The following is a 20,354-nucleotide window of genomic DNA, read 5'->3' as shown; positions in this document are numbered from 1 at the left end:
AAAGGATATCTTTCAACCACTACTCTTGTCCACGGTGGTCTGCGAACCCACAACCTTCTGGCCCGCAACCCTGTGCAAAATTCCTGCGTTGCCATGTAATGCTTAAAGTACGAAAGAACATGTTCTAAAGCTGTACAGGCTCTGGTGTGTCCAAGAAGTGAGGGTAAACGGTAGGCATGTTTTCTGCTATCCACTTAATGTTTTAGTTATTATTTTGGGTATAGGGGAGGGTCACTTATTTTTTAAGCGTTCAGGGAGGGTTTAGGTCAAATATATTTTGCTGAAGGGAGGGCCATCCATTTTCATTTCTGAGTGGTCCGATTTTCTCCATGTAACCCTTATTATAAATAAACGTTCACTCCCTTAGTCTTACATTTTGTTTACCGGTATAAGCTAGTTGCATAGTTCGTTAACAACACGACAGTGAGTGTGAGCAGTGTTCAGACATTTGCTGTGGTTGTGTCTGGTTGTAATTATTCATTTCAATAAAGTGTTTGTTTTCTCTCTCCTCTCCAGGGGAAAGATGGATGGTATGATCAAGTGATGCACTTGAGATGAGAAAAACATTTCTGTCAAGCACATCAGTAAAATGGTCCTGCTGTTGTCAATAAATAGCTCATCCTTATTTCCATTAAAAACATTTCCATAGGATGATGAATTCTGCTCCAAACTATAACCGTATTACCATTCCACCACGCAATAAGACACAATGTTACTGAAAACAAACACCTGCATTTATTTACATTAAAACTAAAGCAAAAAATAATTCCTATCACAAGTGGTAAATTGTTCAATATGATGAAAATAAACAAACCAGTTTGAAAAGCTATGATAAATCATACAATCATTTCAAACATTTTATATATTACGTGTGTAAAGCCAAAAATGCCTCTTAAGATGCAAACATAAATTGTATTTAACAAATCACTACTCAGAAGCATTGACATCAAATTGTCCTGTGTTCCATATTAATATTCGTATCTAATGCATAGACAAACTGGAAATGGAAAAAGATATGCAGAGTTATGCTCCCACTGAGAAGATATGCAAAATAGTCTGTCCCACACTTTAAACATGTCCTTCCAATGCACATGAACAGACAGGAGCAATGGAAACATGGACACATGAAAACACCCTTGTGGACATGCACGCACGCATGCGCACACTACATAGAGATACATAATTTGCATATTTATTATTGAAAATTCATAAGTTCACATTAAACTAAAGCATAGCATTGTCACTCAGTAAGGCCAAATTCATTCCATGAAATTAGCGCCTTTTGCATCCTTGATATTTTATGTAGAAATTGTACACCAATATTGCATTTCTAAAAGCCTGTTGTATTAATTGAAGTGCCCTTTAATATAGATAACATGGAGAATTCAATAAATCAGATTTTTATATGTAAAAAACAATTTAATCATTTTGACATGTCCCTCAGTGCACCCTCTGAGATATTAGACCGCTTAATCCCAAAATGTCTCCACATTTTCACCATCGTTGTTAAGCCCTAGTTATTTTGTTGTTTTGACAAAAAGTCATTTCTGAAGAATATTGTTTATTTCATGTGATTAGTGATTTCTGTCCCTCATTTTAAAAGTTATTTTTTACAACCAAATCTCTATTTTCTATGTACATGGCATGTTATAAAACATGAACAAAGGCTCCAAAAACACCCAAATATATCCTTTTAGAAACGACAAAGCTCTCAGTATAGTGACACAGGTCTTTAGATGCTGTACACATGAAATTGTGTCATTCTTTACTTTATCCGCACTGTTATATTCCCTTTTGTGCGACAAGCCATTTCCCCTATCCAGCGGTTCCATTCTCTGTGTAGCCTGATGCTACAGGTAACTGCCAAAAGAAAGAAAACACCAATATAAAAAGTGTCTTAATAGGGCGTTGGGCAACCACGAGCTGCCTGAAAAGCTTAAATGCGCCTTGGCATAGATTCTACAAGTGGCTGGAACTTCCTGTGTGGAAGCACCCCATGCTTTCAATAGACTATATACTTTGTATCACTCATTTACTCACGTGTTTCCTTTATTTTGTAGAAGGTACCGAGCGGTATCGCTCGAGTCACAACAAAATGGAATAGATCATTGCGGATTCGAAAATGACTTATTTGGGTATTTTTGGAGCCTTTGTTTATGTGTTTTGTGGGCCCACCTACTACACAACGAGGATGAGAAAGTGATTTGCTGTTTGGGGTAAGTTTCTCAAAAACATGTGAAATCACAAAAAGGTGTCTGGACCTGTCTATAACATGCCATTTACAATCAAAAATAAAGATCTGGTTGTAAAAAAGAACAATATGTCTCCTTTAAAGTCAACCCTGCTATGTGAACTGAACTCTCATTTTAATGTGGTGAAACTATTCATTTTCTTATATTTTCTTCTAAAGAAACATTGAACACCTAATAGTCAAACCATAGTGTAAAAGCAGGTGAGCTGGTTCTACTCTTTTTGGCCATGTTCTGGTGTTTTGTGGTGGAAAAGTGAACGGGTTGAACATAACATGTCAACTCTGTTACCGGTAGACAGGCTAGACATTTAACAATTATACTTTTTTTGTGAAGCTTACTTTCAATTGCCCCTCCCTGTTGCACACAACAAACGTCCATTCCTCCTGTCACAAAGGCTGTTTTAACATTAAATTGTCAACCCTTTTACTTTAATTTGGCACTTAGTCACTTACTAGTCATTTCTTTTCATTTACCCTCTTGACATGTTGTTTATGAAGGTGCATGTGCTCTTTATGACAGAATGTTAAAATTAGGTGTTACACTACTCAAAAGGCAACCAATTAGTGGAACGACACAGGTTTATCCTACATGAGAAAATTCATCATGGGATTATATCAGAACTTCTGTTGCAAACATGCTTTTTTCCCAGTGAGGGACAGGGAGCTTATAGCACTTAGGGCAATTTGCCTCATAAAACCAATTATTTCCCCTGATATCCAGTGCATGTATATCTTGATAACTAAGGAAAGAGAACAAGATCCCTAGAATGACCCTGTCATAGCAGATAGTAAATGCATTCCCTTTGAAAACCAACAGACATGACACGAGGAGACAAATGCATGGCTGAGCTTCAAACGAGCCAGACCAAAACCATTACAGCATCAACTACTGTATGCAAATGTACCAGATCCAATGCATGTGACATAAAGCACAATCCCCTCACAGCAGCTCTCCCTCCCATTCTCTAAGAACCATAAAAAATCTAAACAGTATTGAAGCAAGATAAATACTTGAGTGTCTTTCTTTCTTCTATACACTGATATTGGCTAAATATTCCTTGAAGCACAAGAGCAGCTACAGTCCAAACACGTGTAGAGGAGACAAATGCATTTCTAAGTGGTAAGGAAGATATGCTGGAGTGTCAGGCGTATGGACCTGCAGTGAGAAGTCAGGTTGTAGGGGAGACAGCCTGCTACAGTTCTTTGAATAAACCACAAGCTCTCCAGCCCTCAAACAGAGATGACAACAGGAGCTTAAAGATGCACTCCGGGATCCAAATTCATAACATATTGCACGAATTGGATTCGTAACGTATCACACAAATTGCAAAATTCGTAACATATCACATGATGACGTACTACCCAAAAAACAGGGACCACTATTGGCTCGTGAGCACCACATTATACAAAAGTTTGAGAATGTATCTTGAAGTTAGCCTATGAAAAGCAGTTATCTTAAATAAGCCAGTGGTGATAAACTCTACAGATAGCTCTTAAAATATGTCAGTGGTGCTAAGCTCTATTTATATCACTTCAAGGCTGTAGAGCTGAGGTGGACAATATGTTGTGAGAGATGTTGTGAGAGATTGTTATTTTCAAAGCTCTTAGTAGCAAGCGAAAATGGCTATACCACGTTTTATTTCAATAGAACCACGATGAGTTGTATGTGCACTCTAACTTTTCCCTGCCCTTGCCTCTGGTGCTAGCTAGCATTGCTCACTGATGTTCATATGAGGATGTATGGGGGAGGGGTATTATGAGTATATAAAGGATGGTATATCAGTCTCTGGTGTGTTCGTGTAGGATGGTGGTGGAAACGAGAGATGTAGCATTAGTCTCTGTTACGATGTGGACTCTGCCAGCTTTGCATCACTGTCACATTCCTTCAGGGACTGTCTGCTGGAACCCCGCTCCTTCTCATCCTCTTCACTGAGGTGTCTCCGGTACAGAGGAGGGCTGTGGGAGGAGAGAGAGGGCTTTATATAGGAGAAACACTGCTGAACTGAACCCTGGCTGAAAACTATGGGTGTTTGAGATCTGTAGAGGTCACAGGTCACATATCAAGTTTCCTCCAGGGGTCAGGGTCAGGGTCAGCAGTATAAGCTGCTCCAATAGCAGTGCAGCACAATGACCCTTTCCACTGTATCAATCAATACTGCAGCAAAGATCATGCAGTGCTGCCAAGGGCCAAACAAACCAAAACACTGGATTTCAAGGTCAGAACATATGCCTGTGTTTAACATTTTTGACAGTGTTATTTTCATTTCTCTGGAAGCTTTGTAACAGCCATTTGGTGAGGTGGAAGGATAGAGTGAAAATAGAAAAGGTTTAAGGTCAGCATGGTTAGGGTTCAGGCTTTCATAACCCTGACTCAGGGCTAAAGTAGAGCTTCAGTGTTTACTTTCAACATCATAACGAAACAAAGACAAAGCAGTGGTACAGTAAATATACTATGATGACTCTGCAGGAAAGCTGGGTAACTTCACATCTATAGTCAAAGTGACACTGCCCACATTTCTATAATTCTCATGCTGTTAAAGAAACTGACCATTTTGTTTTATTTATTTTTCTCATTTTGTTTTATTTTTCTCAACACTGTTGTTGTTGTTTTATTGTACTTTTTTTATAAAAAAAATAAATGCATTGTTGGTTAAGGGCTGTAAGTAAGCATTTCACGGTAATGTCTACACCTATTGTATTCGGCGCATGTGGCAAATAAAATTTTATTTTATTTGACCTACTGTATGTAAATAGTTACCATTAATGTAGCATATTAAATACATGGTGGCTATATGCAGTAATCCGTGTTCATGTTCAATTAGGTGTATAGTTATGTCTTGTTGAGGCCTGGAGGGACCACATTTAAAGTGGTCGTGCTTGATGGATGGTTGTGTACCAGGGCTTGTGCTGTACTGCAGTCATTAATCACATGGGCACCTAGCTGTCTATTAGTTTGTACACCAACATGCATTTAGCATTCAAAACATCACCATGCATCACGTTCAGGGAGAAATTTATATTTACATGCACAGCCAATTACAGTGGGGAGAACAAGTATTTGATACACTGCCGATTTTGCAGGTTTTCCTACTTACAAAGCATGTAGAGGTCTGTAATTTTTATCATAGGTACACTTCAACTGTGAGAGACGGAATCTAAAACAAAAATCCACAAAATCACATTGTATGATTTTTAAGTAATTAATTTGCATTTTATTGCATGACATAAGTATTTGATACATCAGAAAAGCAGAACTTAATATTTGGTACAGAAACCTTTGTTTGCAATTACAGAGATCATACATTTCCTGTAGGTCTTGACCAGGTTTGCACACACTGCAGCAGGGATTTTGGCCCACTCCTCCATACAGACCTTCTCCAGATCCTTCAGGTTTCGGGGCTGTCGCTGGTCAATACGGACTTTCAGCTCCCTCCAAAGATTTTCTATTGGGTTCAGGTCTGGAGACTGGCTAGGCCACTCCAGGACCTTGAGATGCTTCTTACGGAGCCACTCCTTAGTTGCCCTGGCTGTGTGTTTTAGGTCATTGTCATGCTGGAAGACCCAGCCACGACCCATCTGCAATGCTCTTACTGAGGGAAGGAGGTTGTTGGCCAAGATCTCGCGATACATGGCCCCATCCATCCTCCCCTCAATACGGTGCAGTCGTCCTGTCCCCTTTGCAGAAAAGCATCCCCAAAGAATGATGTTTCCACCTCCATGCTTCACGGTTGGGATGGTGTTCTTGGGGTTGTACTCATCCTTCTTCCTCCAAACATGGCGAGTGGAGTTTAGACCAAAAAGCTCAATTTTTGTCTCATCAGACCAAATGACCTTCTCCCATTCCTCCTCTGGATCATCCAGATGGTCATTGGCAAACTTCAGACGGGCCTGGACATGCGCTGGCTTGAGCAGGGGGACCTTGCGTGCGCTGCAGGATTTTAATCCATGACGGCGTAGTGTGTTACTAATGGTTTTCTTTGAGACTGTGGTCCCAGCTCTCTTCAGGTCATTGACCAGGTCCTGCCGTGTAGTTCTGGGCTGATCCCTCACCTTCCTCATGATCATTTATGCCCCACGAGGTGAGATCTTGCATGGAGCCCCAGTCCGAGGGTAATTGACCGTCATCTTGAACTTCTTCCATTTTCTAATAATTGCGCCAACAGTTGTTGCCTTCTCACCAAGCTGCTTGCCTATTGTCCTGTAGCCCATCCCAGCCTTGTGCAGGTCTACAATTTTATCCCTGGTCTTGGCCATTGTGGAGAGGTTGGAGTCTGTTTGATTGAGTGTGTGGACAGGTGTCTTTTATACAGGTAACGAGTTCAAACAGGTGCAATTAATACAGGTAATGAGTGGAGAACTGGAGGGCTTCTTAAAAAAAACTAACAGGTCTGTGAGAGCCTTACTTACTGGTTGGTAGGTGATCAAATACTTATGTCATGCAATAAAATGCAAATTAATTACTTAAAAATCATACAATGTGATTTTCTGGATTTTTGTTTTAGATTCCGTCTCTCACAGTTGAAGTGTACCTATGATAAAAATTACAGACCTCTACATGCTTTGTAAGTAGGAAAACCTGCAAAATCGACAGTGTATCAAATACTTGTTCTCCCCACTGTATGTGTCCCGTTTTATATGCTTAGAGATGGGGAACCTTTTGCCACAAAATATGTTTCATCTAAGCAATTGTCATGAGTCATCTTTACTCCTCAAAAAGAAATGCATTATTCTGTGGTATTTCACATCTACCTGGACCCACATTGAGTTGATGAACACTTATTTACATTATAGTCATTTAGCAGAAGCTCTTACCCAGAGTGACTTACGGTAGCAATTAGGGTTAAGTGCCTTGCTCAAGGGCACAGACAGATTTCTTACCTAGTCAGCTCGGGGATTCGAACCAGCGACCTTTTGGTTACTTGCCCAATGCTCTTAACTGCTAGGCTACCTGCCGCTAGGCTACCTTCAAGTTCATACCTGGCATGAACTTGTATCAAATGAATAAATACGTAATCAAACAAGGTTAACATGTTAATAATGTTGCTGTAAAGTCAACAGGTTTGGTTAGAGTCACACCATGCTTTCACTCCATTCCCAGGCATAACCTGGGCCAGGGGCTTTAGTCACTATAAGGATTGTAGAAATACTTCATCACTGTGCTGTCCAACTTTTCTTCTTCTTCTCGTCCTTCTTACTTTGGGGTCTCTGTTCAGCGCCCCCTTCCTCATCTGAAGCAGGGCGGGCTGGACCTCTCTTCACACTGTTGGAGCTGCGGTAGGAGTCAGTTGAGGCCGAGCTGGAGGAAGAGGACACCGAAGAGGAGGCTTCAGACTCGCTGTCCTCCTTCCTGGAGCCCTTCCTGGACTTCTTGCCTTTCTTCGTGGAGCTCCTCCTGTTGTGACGGTCGTCTTGAGTCTGAGTACCTCTTCTTCTTGGCCTTGCCTCTGTGGGAGCTGGAGCTAGTGGTGCTGCAGGAGCTGAAGCTGCTGGAAGACCTGGTGCTTTAGTCCACCGCCGAGCCAGACACTGAGCGACGCACACTGGACGCACTACGGCCCAGACCCTAATCATCCCCGTTCACACTGTGCAAACTCTTCATCATCCTCCTCTTCCTTCTTCTCCTCCTCTTCCTTCTTCTCCTCCTCTTCTTCTTCGTCTAGTTTGCTGCGTTTGAACTTGATGGGCTTGAAGCTGAGGACCTAGTTGATGGCCTTCTCCAGGTCAGGGTCAAGGTAGTTGCGGTGGGTGACAGCCTTAACATCGGAGGTGTCTGGGGGGTTGTTGTCAGAGGAGCGGGGCCGGGGTGGAGACGCTGCAGCCCAGGCAGCAGGGGCTGTAGGCAGAGGTTCCCTGACTGAAGGCCATGCTCAGAGCATCATCATTGTTGTCGTCGTCCATGTGCAGGCCGAACTCACTAAGCCAGCTGCTGCGGGCCACAGATATACGAGAGTCAGCCTTGCTCACGCTGCCTGGGCTGTAGCCCCCAGAGCGCCTGCTCATGCTGGGGCTGACCGAGGTCCTGTACGAGTCGCGTCGCCCGTCGTCCTTCCAGGAGGTGCTACGTCGCAGACCACGGGGGCTGGTACGGCTCACACTGGTGATGCTGCTAATGGTGGACATATTGTCATCATCCATGTTCGGCATGCTTCTACGGGTGGACCTGCTGGGGGCCAGGAAGGACACCATGGAGTCCTTGTCAAGGTCAGGGCTGTGTGGGGCCCAGCAGCACTCCAGAACCTTCCTGGCCCTGCTGGTGGCCTCAGAGTAGGCCTGAGAGATGACCGAGCCATGGTCATCATCTTGGGACTTATTTTAGGAGCTGACCGACATGCTATCGTCCTGGTCTGTGGACTTAGACTTGGCTTAGGGTTAGACTTGACTTAGACTTGGCCTTGCATAGGGAGGAGCGGTCCAGGGTGTTGGACTGTTCCTTCAGCGTACTGAAGAGGGAGCTCTCATCCCCCTGGCCTCCGATGGAGTCTTTCAGGATGGAGCACTTCCTGTAGCTAAGGGAACTCATCACAGACACCGACCTGCTGTCTACTTCTTTGCCTTCCTTGCTCCCACCTTTCATCTCCCTACCCTCTTTCCCTTCCTTGGCATCTACATTCACTGCATTTCTAAGAGGCCATGAGGAGGAGGGTGTAGGAAACATGGACACCATGGAAACAATCAATAGAGATACATGAAAGAAACAGAGAGAAAACAGATGAGAATTTAGAGACTTGAGAGAGAAATTATTAAATTAAAGCGAGTCTAATAAGGAAAGTTAGGTTGTGAGTTGATTTACTAAAGCTCATCAAAGAGAGCAGGTATATACGGGGCTAACCTGTGCTGTCTGCCAGGGGGGAGGAGATGTGTTCATCTCAGGCAGAGCAGAGAGGGGGGGCATTTAGCAGGCATGCCAGCTGGCCATGGGCCACTTCAATAAATCTGACAGGCAGCACAGCGCCCACTTCCCTCTTCCCTCTTCCCTCTGCCTGCTGTCATTAGAGGGATGATAGGGAGGCAGAGAGAGATGACACCTAATCTCATGAAATACTTACCCTTCCATTCCACCCTGCCTCAGGTAATCCTGGGCTCTTTAGCTCTCAGCAGGGTAAACGCATAAAGGATGGGAATGAGGAGGCCTGCACTGCTCTATCAGGGACCAGCCAGAATGAAGGGGGGTGATATCATAATGAAGAGCCTGAGGACTGAGGAGGATGATAAACAGACCGACAGACAGAGAAACACACACACAGAGACAGACAGGACAACACAACACTGACCTGGAGCTCTTCAAACTGCGCTCTTCTGAAAGGGTCTTGGTGGAGCCCTTATTCTTGGACAGCCAGGACTTGACACCGTCCACACGGTCCTCCACCTCTGAGTCCGTGTCCGACTCGTCACCACTGTGAGAAAGAGACCGAAGGAGAGCAAACAGTGTTATGTTGTTGTTGTTGGCAGGAGGCAGAGCTGTTTGAGCCCAGTGAGGGCTATTGCACAGGAAGTACAATACAGAGATGACTCACACACACAGACCAATCAAAGGTTTTGAATGTCATAACATAACAGCTCTCTAATGCAGTTAGTCAAACAGCAGATCATGGTAGCAATAAACTGCGGTTAGAGCAATGTAAAGGCAGGCAAGGTTTAGGGAGACAACAGCAGCCTATTGACTTCGAGCAATGACAGATCCATATGCACCCATTCGCAAACTAGTTTACCAGTCAAAAGTGTTGTACTCCTACTTCCTGAATATTAATCAAAATATCTATCACGAAGCTAAAGTTATGCCAAATTAAATACTTTTAATTAAAAAACTAAAACAAAGCTAATTTGAAAGCAAGAATAAACAGCTATTAGTTAATTGGTGCATCCATAAATATGGGTACAGTGGCAGGAGTGCCGCCGGAGAAGATGGCTGCCGTTTTACAGCCCTCTCACAACATTCACAAGGCCGCAGGGCCAGACGGATTACCAGGACGTGTACTCCGAGCATGCGCTGACCAACTGGCAAGTGTCTGCACTGACATTTTCAACACGTCCCTGACTGAGTCTGTAATACCAACATGTTTCAAGCAGACCACCATAGTCCCTGTGCCCAAGAACACTAAGGTAACCTGACTAAATGACTACCGACCCGTAGCACTCACGTCTATAGCCATGAAGTGCTTTGAAAGGCTGGTCATGGCTCACATCAACACCATTATTCCAGAAACCCTAGACCCTAATTTGCATACCGCCCCAACAGATCCACAGATGATGCAATCTCTATTGCACTCCACACTGCCCTTTCACACCTGTACAAGGGGAACACCTACGTGAGAATGCTATTCATTCACTACAGCTCAGCGTTCAACACCATAGTGTCCTCAAAGCTCATCACTAAGCTAAGGACCCTGGGACTAAACACCTCCCTCTGCAACTGGATCCTGGACTTCCTGATGGGCCACCCCCAGGTGGTAAGGGTAGGTAACAACACACCTGCCACACTGATCCTCAACACGGGGGCCCCTCAGGGGTGCGTGCTCAGTCCCCTCCTGTACTCCCTGTTCACCCATGACTGCATGGCCAAGCACGACTCCAACACCATCATTATGTTTGCCGACGACACAACAGTGGTAGGCCTGATCACCGACAACAATGAGAGAGCCTATAGGGAGGAGGTCAGAGACCTGGCCGTGTGGTGCCAGGATAACAACCTCTCCCTCAATGTGATCAAGACAAAGGAGATGATTGTGGACTACAGGATAAAAAAAAAAGAGGACCGAGCACACCCCCATTCTCATCGACGGGGCTGTAGTGGAACAGGTTGAGAGCTTCAAGTTCCTTGGTGTCCACATCACCAACAAACTATCATGGTCCAAACACACCAAGACAGTCGTGAAGAGGGCACGACAAAGCCTATTCCCCCTCAGGAGACTGAAAAGATTTGGCATGGGTCCTCAGATCCTCAAAAAGTTATACAGCTGCACCATCGAGAGCATCCTGACTGGTTGCATCACCGCCTGGTATGGCAACTGCTCGGCCTCCGACCGCAAGGCACTACAGAGGGTAGTGCGTACGGCCCAGTACATCACTGGGGACAAGCTTCCTGCTATCCAGGACCTCTATACCAGGCGGAGTCAGAGGAAGGCCCTAAAAATTGTCAGACTCCAGCCACCCTAATCATAGACTGTTCTCTCTGCTACCACACGGCAAGTGGTACCGGAGCGCCAAGTCTAGTTCCAAAAGGCTTCTCAACAGCTTCTACCCCAAAGCCATAAGAGTCCTGAACAGCTAAATAATGGCTACCCGGACTATTTGCACTGCCCCCCCCCCACCCATCCCCCTCTTTTCCGCTGCTGCTACTCTGTTTATTATTTATGCATAGTCACTTTAACTCTACCCACATATTCCCTCAACTAGCCAGTGCCCCCGCACATTGACTCTGTACCGGTACTCCCCTGTATATAGCCTCCCTACTGTTATTTTATTTTACTGCTGCTCTTTAGTTATTTGCTTTTATGTTTTTTATTTTACTTTTTCTTTAAAAAACTGCATTGTTGGTTAAGGGCTTGTAAGTAAGCATTTCACTAATGTCTACACCTGTGGTATTCGGCGCATGTGGCAAATAACATTTGATTTGATTTGAGTGCTCTCTCTTCCCGTTAAGTGTATAATCTCTTACGACGGGGGCGGTCGAGCGAAACAACTCGTGGTGCCTCCGAGCAGAGCAGAATGCAAATGAATGGAGCTCATGAAGGCGTAATTAACTCGGTGGCCATAGGCAGGCTGTTAAGGCCTCTGTGGTGTGTGGCTGAGCGTGGCCTGTTGATGTAGATTGTTATTGGGGCTGAGCCGATGACAGCCCTCTAGCCCTGGGCTTGACAATAACAAGCAGTAAACAGAGACTGGAGGGAACCCAAGGAGAAAGTATATTAGATCACGCCTCGGAAAGGTCGGCAGGCACATTTCAATCCAGATTCATCTGTTCCTCACTCCCAGAGGTGAAGCATCTCTGCCTCAGCATTATGCATCTGTTTGCCTCAGGGAGAGGAAGAGAGAGGGGAGGAGGGGAGAGGGAGGGCACCCACAGGGGCTAAATACTTAGATTATGAACAAACATGTCTGAGAACCATTAAACCTAGCAGTGTTCATTAGTTTATAGTAACAGAATGAGCTATACAGGAACATCCTCAAAGAACACACACTGCAGTTGAGGAGCAATTTACATTTTAGTCATTTAGCAGACACTCTTATCCAGAGCGACTTACAGTTAGTGAGTGCATACATGTTTTGTTTTTTTCATACTGGCCCCCCGTGGGAATAATTTGGATCATAACCAACAGGCAGTGTCTGATGTCAATCAATACAACAATTTTCAGTTTCTGTTGTGACGTGACATCAATACAAATTCCAAAGCAAGGCACAGATCTCCTTCGTTCTTTGACTAGCTTATCTGGTAAGACTGGGACAGAATGCAAAAGTGCCAACATAGTGCATCATATTCAAAGAGGTCTCCAATGACGGCCTTCTTTAATGGTATAGTTAAATGGTATAGACCGCTGGGCTGCATCCCCCTGCTCACATATTTACATATTTATTAGCAATATGTTGCTCAGGGCAAGGCGATCTATCACACGTTCAATCAAGTCTCCATGGAGAACAAAGTGTTTTTGTTGCCTCCTCTCTACCTGCATGGGGACAGAGACAGTCTCACGGACTGGATGGAGAGACCGCTTTGGGGGAGAGGAATAGAGCCAAATCTGGCCATTGCGGCAGTCTGTGGACATCAACATTCGCTACCTTATTAGATTCAGTCACTCAGGGTCTCTCTCATTTTCAATGTACATTTACATCATTTAGCAGACGCTCTTACCCAGAGCGACTTACAAATTGGTGCATTCAACTTATGATAGCCAGTGGGACCACCACTTTTTTTTCATTTTTTTTTATGGGGGGGTGGGGGAGGGAGGGGTAGAAGGATTACTTTTATACTATTCCAGGTATTCCTTAAAGAGGTAGAGTTTCAAGTGTCTCTGGAAGGTGGTCAGTGACTCCGCTGTCCTGGCGTCGTGGGAGAGCTTGTTCCACCATTGGGGTGCCAGAGCAGCGAATAGCTTTGACTGGGCTGAGCGGGAACTGTGCTTCCGTAGAGGTAAGGGGGCTAGCAGGCCAGAGGTGGATGAACGTAGTGCCCTCGTTTGGGTGTAGGGTCTGATCAGAGCCTGAAGGTAAGGAAGTGCCGTTCCCCTCACAGCTCCGTAGGCAAGCACCATGGTCTTGTAGTAGATGCAAGCCTCAACTGGAAGCCAGTGGAGTGTGCGGAGGAGCGGGGTGACATGAGAGAACTTGGGAAGGTTGAACACCAGACAGGCTGCAGCGTTCTGGATAAGTTGTAGGGGTTTAATGGCACAGGCAGGGAGCCCAACCAACAGCGAGTTGCAGTAATCCAGACGGGAGATGACAAGTGCCTGGATTAGGACCTGTGCCGCTTTCTGTGTGAGGTAGTGTCGTACTCTGCAAATGTTGTAGAGCATGAACCTGCAGGATCGGGTCACCGCTTTGATGTTAGCGGAGAACGACAGGGTGTTGTCCAGGGTCACGCCAAGGTTCTTTGCACTCTGGGAGGAGGACACAATGGAGTTGTCAACCGTGATGGCGAGATCATGGAGCGGGCAGTCCGTCTTGCCGAAGAGCAGCTCCGTCTTGCCGAGGTTCAGCTTGAGGTGGTGATCCGACATCCACACTGATATGTCTGCCAGACATGCAGAGATGCGATTCGCCACCTGGTTATCAGAAGGGAAAGGAGAATATTAATTGTGTGTCATCTGCGTAGCAATGATAGGAGAGACCATGTGAGGATATGACAGAGCCATGTGACTTGGTGTATAGAGAGAATAGGAGAGGGCCTAGAACTGAGCCCTGGGGGACACCAGTGGTGAGAGCATGTGGTGCGGAGACAGATTCTCGCCACGCCACCTGGTAGGAGCGACCTGTCAGGTAAGACGCAATCCAAGAGTGAGCAGCGCCGGAGATGCCCAACTCGGAGAGGGTGGAGAGGAGGATCTGATGGTTCACAGTATCAAAGGCAGCAGATAGGTCTAGAAGGACGAGAGCAGAGGAGAGAGAGTTGGCTTTAGCAGTGCGGAGAGCCTCCGTGACACAGAGAAGAGCAGTCTCAGTTGAATGACCAGTCTTGAAACCTGACTGGTTTGGATCAAGAAGGTCATTCTGAGAGAGATGGCAGGAGAGTTGGCTAGAGACGGCACGCTCAAGAGTTTTGGAGAGAAAAGAAAGAAGGGATACTGGTCTGTAGTTGTTGACATCGGAGGGATCGAGTGTAGGTTTTTTGAGGAGGGGTGCAACTCTCGCTCTCTTGAAGACGGAAGGGACATGGCCAGCGGTCAAGGATGAGTTGATGAGCGAGGTGAGGTAAGGGAGAAGGTCTCAGGAAATGGTCTGGAGAAGAGAGGGGATAGGGTCAAGCGGGCAGGTTGTTGGGCGGCCAGCCGTCACCAGTCGCAAGATTTCATCTGGCGAGAGAGGGGAGAAAGAAGTCAAAGCATAGGGTAGGGCAGTGTGAGCAGGACTAGCGGTGTCATTTGACTTAATAAATGAGGATTGGATGTCGTCAACCTTCTTTTCAAAATGGTTGACGAAGTCATCCACAGAGAGGGAGGAGGGAGGGGGAGGATGATTCAGCAGGGAGGAGAAGGTGGAAAAGAGCTTCCTAGGGTTAGAGGCAGAGGCTTGAAATTTAGAGTGGTATAAAGTGGCTTTAGCAGCGGAAACCGAGGAAGAGAATGTAGAGAGGAGGGAGTGAAAAGATGACAGGTCCGCAGGGAGTCTAGTTTTCCTCCATTTCCGCTCGGCTGCCCGGAGCCCTCTTCTGTGAGCTCGCAATGAGTCGTCAAGCCACGGAGCAGGAGGGGAGGACCGAGCCGGCCGGGAGGATAGGGGTCATAGAGAGTCAAAAGATGCAGAAAGGGAGGAGAGGAGGGTTGAGGAGGCAGAATCAGGAGATCGGAGGGAGAAGGATTTAGCAGAGGGAAGAGATGTTAGGATGGAAGAGGAGAGAGTAGCGGGAGAGAGAGAGCGAAGGTTGCGACGGCACATTACCATCTGAGTAGGGGCAGAGTGAGTAGTATTGGAGGAGAGCGAGAGAGAAAAGGATACAAAGTAGTGGTCGGAGACTTGGAGGGGAGTTGCAGTGAGATTAGTAGAAGAACAGCATCTAGTAAAGATGAGGTCAAGCGTATTGCCTGCCTTGTGAGTAGGGGGGGGACAGTGAAAGAGTGAGGTCAAAAGTGGAAAGGAGGCGGCAGAGAGAAATAATAATAATAATAATAATAATAAGCCATTTAGCAGACGCTTTTATCCAAAGCGACTTACAGTCATGCGTGCATACATTTTTACGTATGGGTGGTCCCGGGGATCGAACCCACTACCCTGCCGTTACAAGCACCATGCTCTACCAATTGAGCTACAGGAAATGAGTCAAAGGCAGACGTAGGGAGGTTAAAGTCACCCAGAACTGTGAGGAGTGAGCCATCCTCAGGAAAGGAACTTATCAAGGCGTCAAGCTCATTGATGAACTCTCCAAGGGAATCTGGAGGGCGATAAATGACAAGGATGTTAAGCTTGAATGGGCTAGTGACTGTGACAGCATGGAATTAAAATGAGGACATAGACAGATGGGTCAGGGGAAAGAGAGAGAATGTCCACTTGGGAGAGATGAGGATTCCTGTGCCACCGCCGCGCTGACCAGATGCTCTTGGGGTATGCGAGAACACATGATCAGACGAGGAAAGAGCAGTAGGAGTAGCACTGTTTTCTGTATTATTCCAAGTTTCCGTCAGCGCCAAGAAGTCGAGGGACTGGAGGGTAGCATAGGCTGGGATGAACTCTGCCTTGTTGGCCGCAGAACGGCAGTTCCAGAGGCTGCCGGAGACCTGGAACTCCACGTGGGTCGTGCGCGCAGGGACCACCAGATTAGAGTGGCAGCAGCCACGCGGTGTGAAGCGTTTATATGGCCTGTGCAGAGAGGAGAGAACAGGGATAGACAGACACAGGCTACAAAAAAGGCTACAATAATGCAAAGGACATCAGAATGAAATTAACTAAACATCTGGGAAAGCGAGAGAGCGGGGCCTCCTTCACTTACGTTTCACTCAAACACTCAAATATAACTCTCCCAACTTCCACTTTAGAAATTATAATTGTTGTAAACTACTGCGGTTCAATGTTTTCTAGGAATAGACTCTAACTTAGTTTATTCAGCTAGCTAACTTGGTACAGTATTCTTCTGTGAAAACCTTCCAGGGCACCATATACCTATGACGCCATAGCTAACTAGCATGCTAGCTTCCAATAACACGGTTTAGCACCAATACTCGGTTACAACAAACTACCAATAGTGTGTTAACACGCTAAACAGATAATTTGTGTCCGTGTCTAACATTGTGTGTCCGTTAGACAAACAAAGTGTCATGGGGTGCTGAAGGTGGGTGTGGTGCATGAATCAAGCGCAGGACGCAGAAGCTCAGTCCAAAAGACTTTAGTGCAATATTCACGTAGAAAATAAGCACAATAAGCCCGAAGGCGAAATAACGGCGCACACAGGCGTCAAACAAACGGCGCACTAACATGTGCGAAAAACCTCTCCAAAACACTGGAGGGAAGTACGTAGCTCCAACACAAAACAGAAGAGCAATCACACACAAAGACAAACACACACAACGAGAACTAAATAGGACACTAACGAGGACTAACAAGACACAGGTGTACAACATCAAGACAAAACCAAACGAACATTAAACATAGATCGGTGGCAGCTAGTACTCCGGAGACGACGACCGCCGAAGCCTGCCCGAACCAGGAGGAGGAGCAGCCTCGGCCGAAACCGTGACACAAAGCTTTATGGGAAAGATAATTTAAGGACTGACACCCACATAGTCTACACGGCAAAACTACTCTTTCCCACAGACACACAAACACCTGCACTGGAGCAGCTGTGGGACAGACAGAGGCGGCTTGTAATCAAGTGCTTTGCAAATGGTGTCACACAATTTATGTCCTTGGCCTCACACCACTTGCTAAGCAGCGCTGAGGCTCCAGGGAGCACCGGATTTAGAGCTCGACATTAATGGCTTCTGACAATCGGTCTCCACTGGTTGTATATCGCCGTTACACATACTTATATACATCATAAAGCTCCTATGGATTGTTCCTGTCTACCGTACTCTGCACATAGATCGTCTTGGTCCCAGCATCTCAGAGACAGTTCCACTAAATCCATGTCATTTGAGCACTGTGTACACACACAGACTCACATACGGTACTGTACACTCATCAAGGATTGGTTGTGTGAGATCTTCCTATGACCATGACAGGATACATTGGACAAAGAACTGCCTGAAATAGAATAGTGCACTGGAAAGATGACATACTTTCCTCTTTTAATGTTTAAAGTGCTTCTCAGAAAACATGGAAAAAGATGTTCAAACATTTCAGACCTTTTCATTATTCTTTATCCCTTTTACTCGCACACAAAAATCAATCCTACCATTGTCACCTTTTTACTGATGCAATTACTACATTTAAAGAACAAATGAGAACACTAATCCGTCTGAACATTCCCTTCACAATTCACTGACAAATAAATTATTCCATTATTGTTTATCTCGCTGCTATTACATACAGATCAAAGGTGGGGACAAATTTGCTCCTAAGTAACCATGGGTATTCACTTTCTTTTCTCTTGAGCATCTAAGTGAGGAATCCACAGGCTTGACGCTAACATACAAAGACAGTGCACTGTGCTGATTCACATGAGCTGCCTGTCTGTCTGCTGGCAAATGAATGAATAACAATAAGAGGAATTGAATCACAGGGCAGGGAAGTGTTCTCTATTGGAACAAGCAATTAGAGGTTAATACTGATACAAATAATGCATGCTGAGAAAATGAACTGCTAACTAACTACAAATCACACTCTTTCATCCAAAATAGTGATGCACATCTGGAATAGGAATGTTAACTTTAATTATGGGTCTTTAGAATGAATGCTTAACCAGAAACATACTTTTATGTCGAAGTCGAAAGTGAGTAAGCTAGACCATATTAAACAAGCAGCTCAACCAGACTCTACAGAGAGCGAACCTACCCTACCTACAAAGACTATAGGGCGATTCCATGCCAGCAGAAAATATTTTTTGGTATCTCAGATTGTTCGGGCAAATCTCACATAGAAACTTCATTTGGAGGAAGGATGTTTGAAATGCTTTTTACATTATCACAAACCATTTGAGAAAATCTTATTTGAGAAAATGTTAGGCCCTTTTTAGACCTATACATGTCTCCCGTAAGACTATGATCTATGAACATGATACAGACATCTAGGTGTCATTTGGCTTTCAAATACTTTCGAAAGGCAGGGCAGGATGGATATAGGTCTATAACAGTTTGGATCTAGAGTGTCACCCCCTTTGAAGAGGGGGATGACCGCGGCAGCTTTCCAATCTCTGGGGATCTCAGACGTTACGAAAGAGAGGTTGAACAGGCTAGTAATAGGGGTTGCGACAATTTCGGCGGCTAATTTTAGAAAGAAAGGGTCCAGATTGTCTAGCCCAGCTGATTTGTAGGGGTCCAGACTTTTCAGCTCTTTCAGAACATCAGCTGTCTGAATTTGTGTGAAGGAGAAGCGGGGGGGTCATGGGCAAGTTGCAGCAGAGGGTGCAGAGCTGGTGGCCGAGGTAGTGGTAGCCAGGTGGAAAGCATGGCCAGCTGTAGCAAAATGGTTGTTGAAATTCTCTATTGTATAAGATTTATCTGTGGTGACAGTGTTTCCTAGCCTCAGTGCAGTGGGAGGAGGTGCTCTTATTTTCCATGGACTTTAGTGTCCCAAAACCTTTTGGAGTTAGTGCTACAGGATGCACATTTCTGTTTGAAAAAGCTAGCCTTTCCTTTCCTAACTGATTGTGTATATTGGTTCCTGACTTCCCTAAAACGTTGCATATCTCGGGGGCTGTTCGATGCTAATGCAGTACGCCACAGGATGTTTTTGTGCTGGTCAAGGGCAGTCAAGTCTGAGGAGAACCAGGGGCTATATCGGTTCTTATTTCTGAATTTTTTGAATGGGGCATGCTTATTTAAGATTAAGAGGAAAGCACTTTTAAAGAACAACCAGGCATCCTCTACTGACGGAATGAGGTCAATATCCATCCAGGATACCCAGGCCAGGTCAATTAGAAAAGCCTGCTCGGTAAAGTGTTTTAGGGAGCATTTGACAGTGTTGAGGGGTGGTCGTTTAACCGCGGACCCATTACGGACGCAGGCAATAAGGCAGTGATCGCTGAGAGCCTGGTTGAAGACAGCGGAGGTGTATTTAGAGGGTACATTTGTCAGGATGATATCTATTAGTGTGCCCATGTTTACAGATTTAGGGTTGTACCTGGTAGGTTTGTTGATAATTTGTGTGAGATTGAGGGCATCTAGTTTAGATTGTAGGTTGGCCGGGGTGTTAAGCATATCCCAGTTTAGGTCACCAAGCAGTACGAACTCTGAGGATAGATGGGGGGCAATCAGTTCACATATGGTGTCCAGGGCACAGCTCGGGGCTGAGGGGGTCTGTAGCAAGCGGCAACAGTGAGAGACATTTCTGGAAAGGTGGATTTTTAGAAGTAGAAGCTCAAACTGTTTGGGCACAGACCTGGATAGTATGATAGAGCTCTGCGGCTCTCTCTACAGTAGATTGCAACCCCACCCCCTTTGCCAGTTCTATCGAGACGGAAAATGTTGTAGTTGGGGATGGACATTTCTGAATTTTTGGTGGCCTTCCTAAGCCAGGATTCAGACACTGCTAGAACATCAGGGTTGGCGGAGTGTGCTAACGCAGTGAATAACTCAAACTTAGGGAGGAGGCTTCGGATGTTAACGTGCAAGAAACCAAGGCTTTTACGATTACAGAAGTCAACAAATGATAACGCCTGGGGAGTAGGAGTGATACTGGGGGCTACAGGGCCTGGGTTAACCTCTACATCACCAGAGGAACAGAGGAGGAGTAGAATAAGTATACAGCTAAAGGCTTTAAGTACTGGTCTTCTAGTGCGTTGGGTACAGAGAATAAATGGGGC

At 45.4% G+C, this 20,354-nt stretch overlaps 1 protein-coding gene across 2 annotated transcripts in view; it reads right to left on the bottom strand.

Annotated features, from left to right (window-relative positions):
• Positions 1-646: 646 nt before the first annotated feature.
• The window catches only part of LOC121573756 (unconventional myosin-XVIIIa), a 115,293-nt gene continuing 95,585 nt past the window's right edge, over positions 647-20,354 (bottom strand). For both annotated transcript variants that reach the window (XM_041885981.2, XM_041885982.2), the window contains 2 exons: positions 9,523-9,645; positions 647-4,207 (listed from right to left, as the gene is read on the bottom strand). In XM_041885981.2, the coding sequence (XP_041741915.1) occupies positions 4,093-4,207; positions 9,523-9,645 (238 nt within the window). In that variant the 3' untranslated portion in view covers positions 647-4,092. The remainder of the gene's footprint in view (positions 4,208-9,522; positions 9,646-20,354) is intronic.

The sequence above is a fragment of the Coregonus clupeaformis genome, chromosome 9, assembly GCF_020615455.1.
Source record: "Coregonus clupeaformis isolate EN_2021a chromosome 9, ASM2061545v1, whole genome shotgun sequence".
Taxonomy (NCBI): Eukaryota; Metazoa; Chordata; class Actinopteri; order Salmoniformes; family Salmonidae; genus Coregonus; species Coregonus clupeaformis.
The sequence above is the reverse complement of the archived record's forward strand: the minus strand, read 5'-3'. Positions and strand labels throughout refer to the sequence as shown.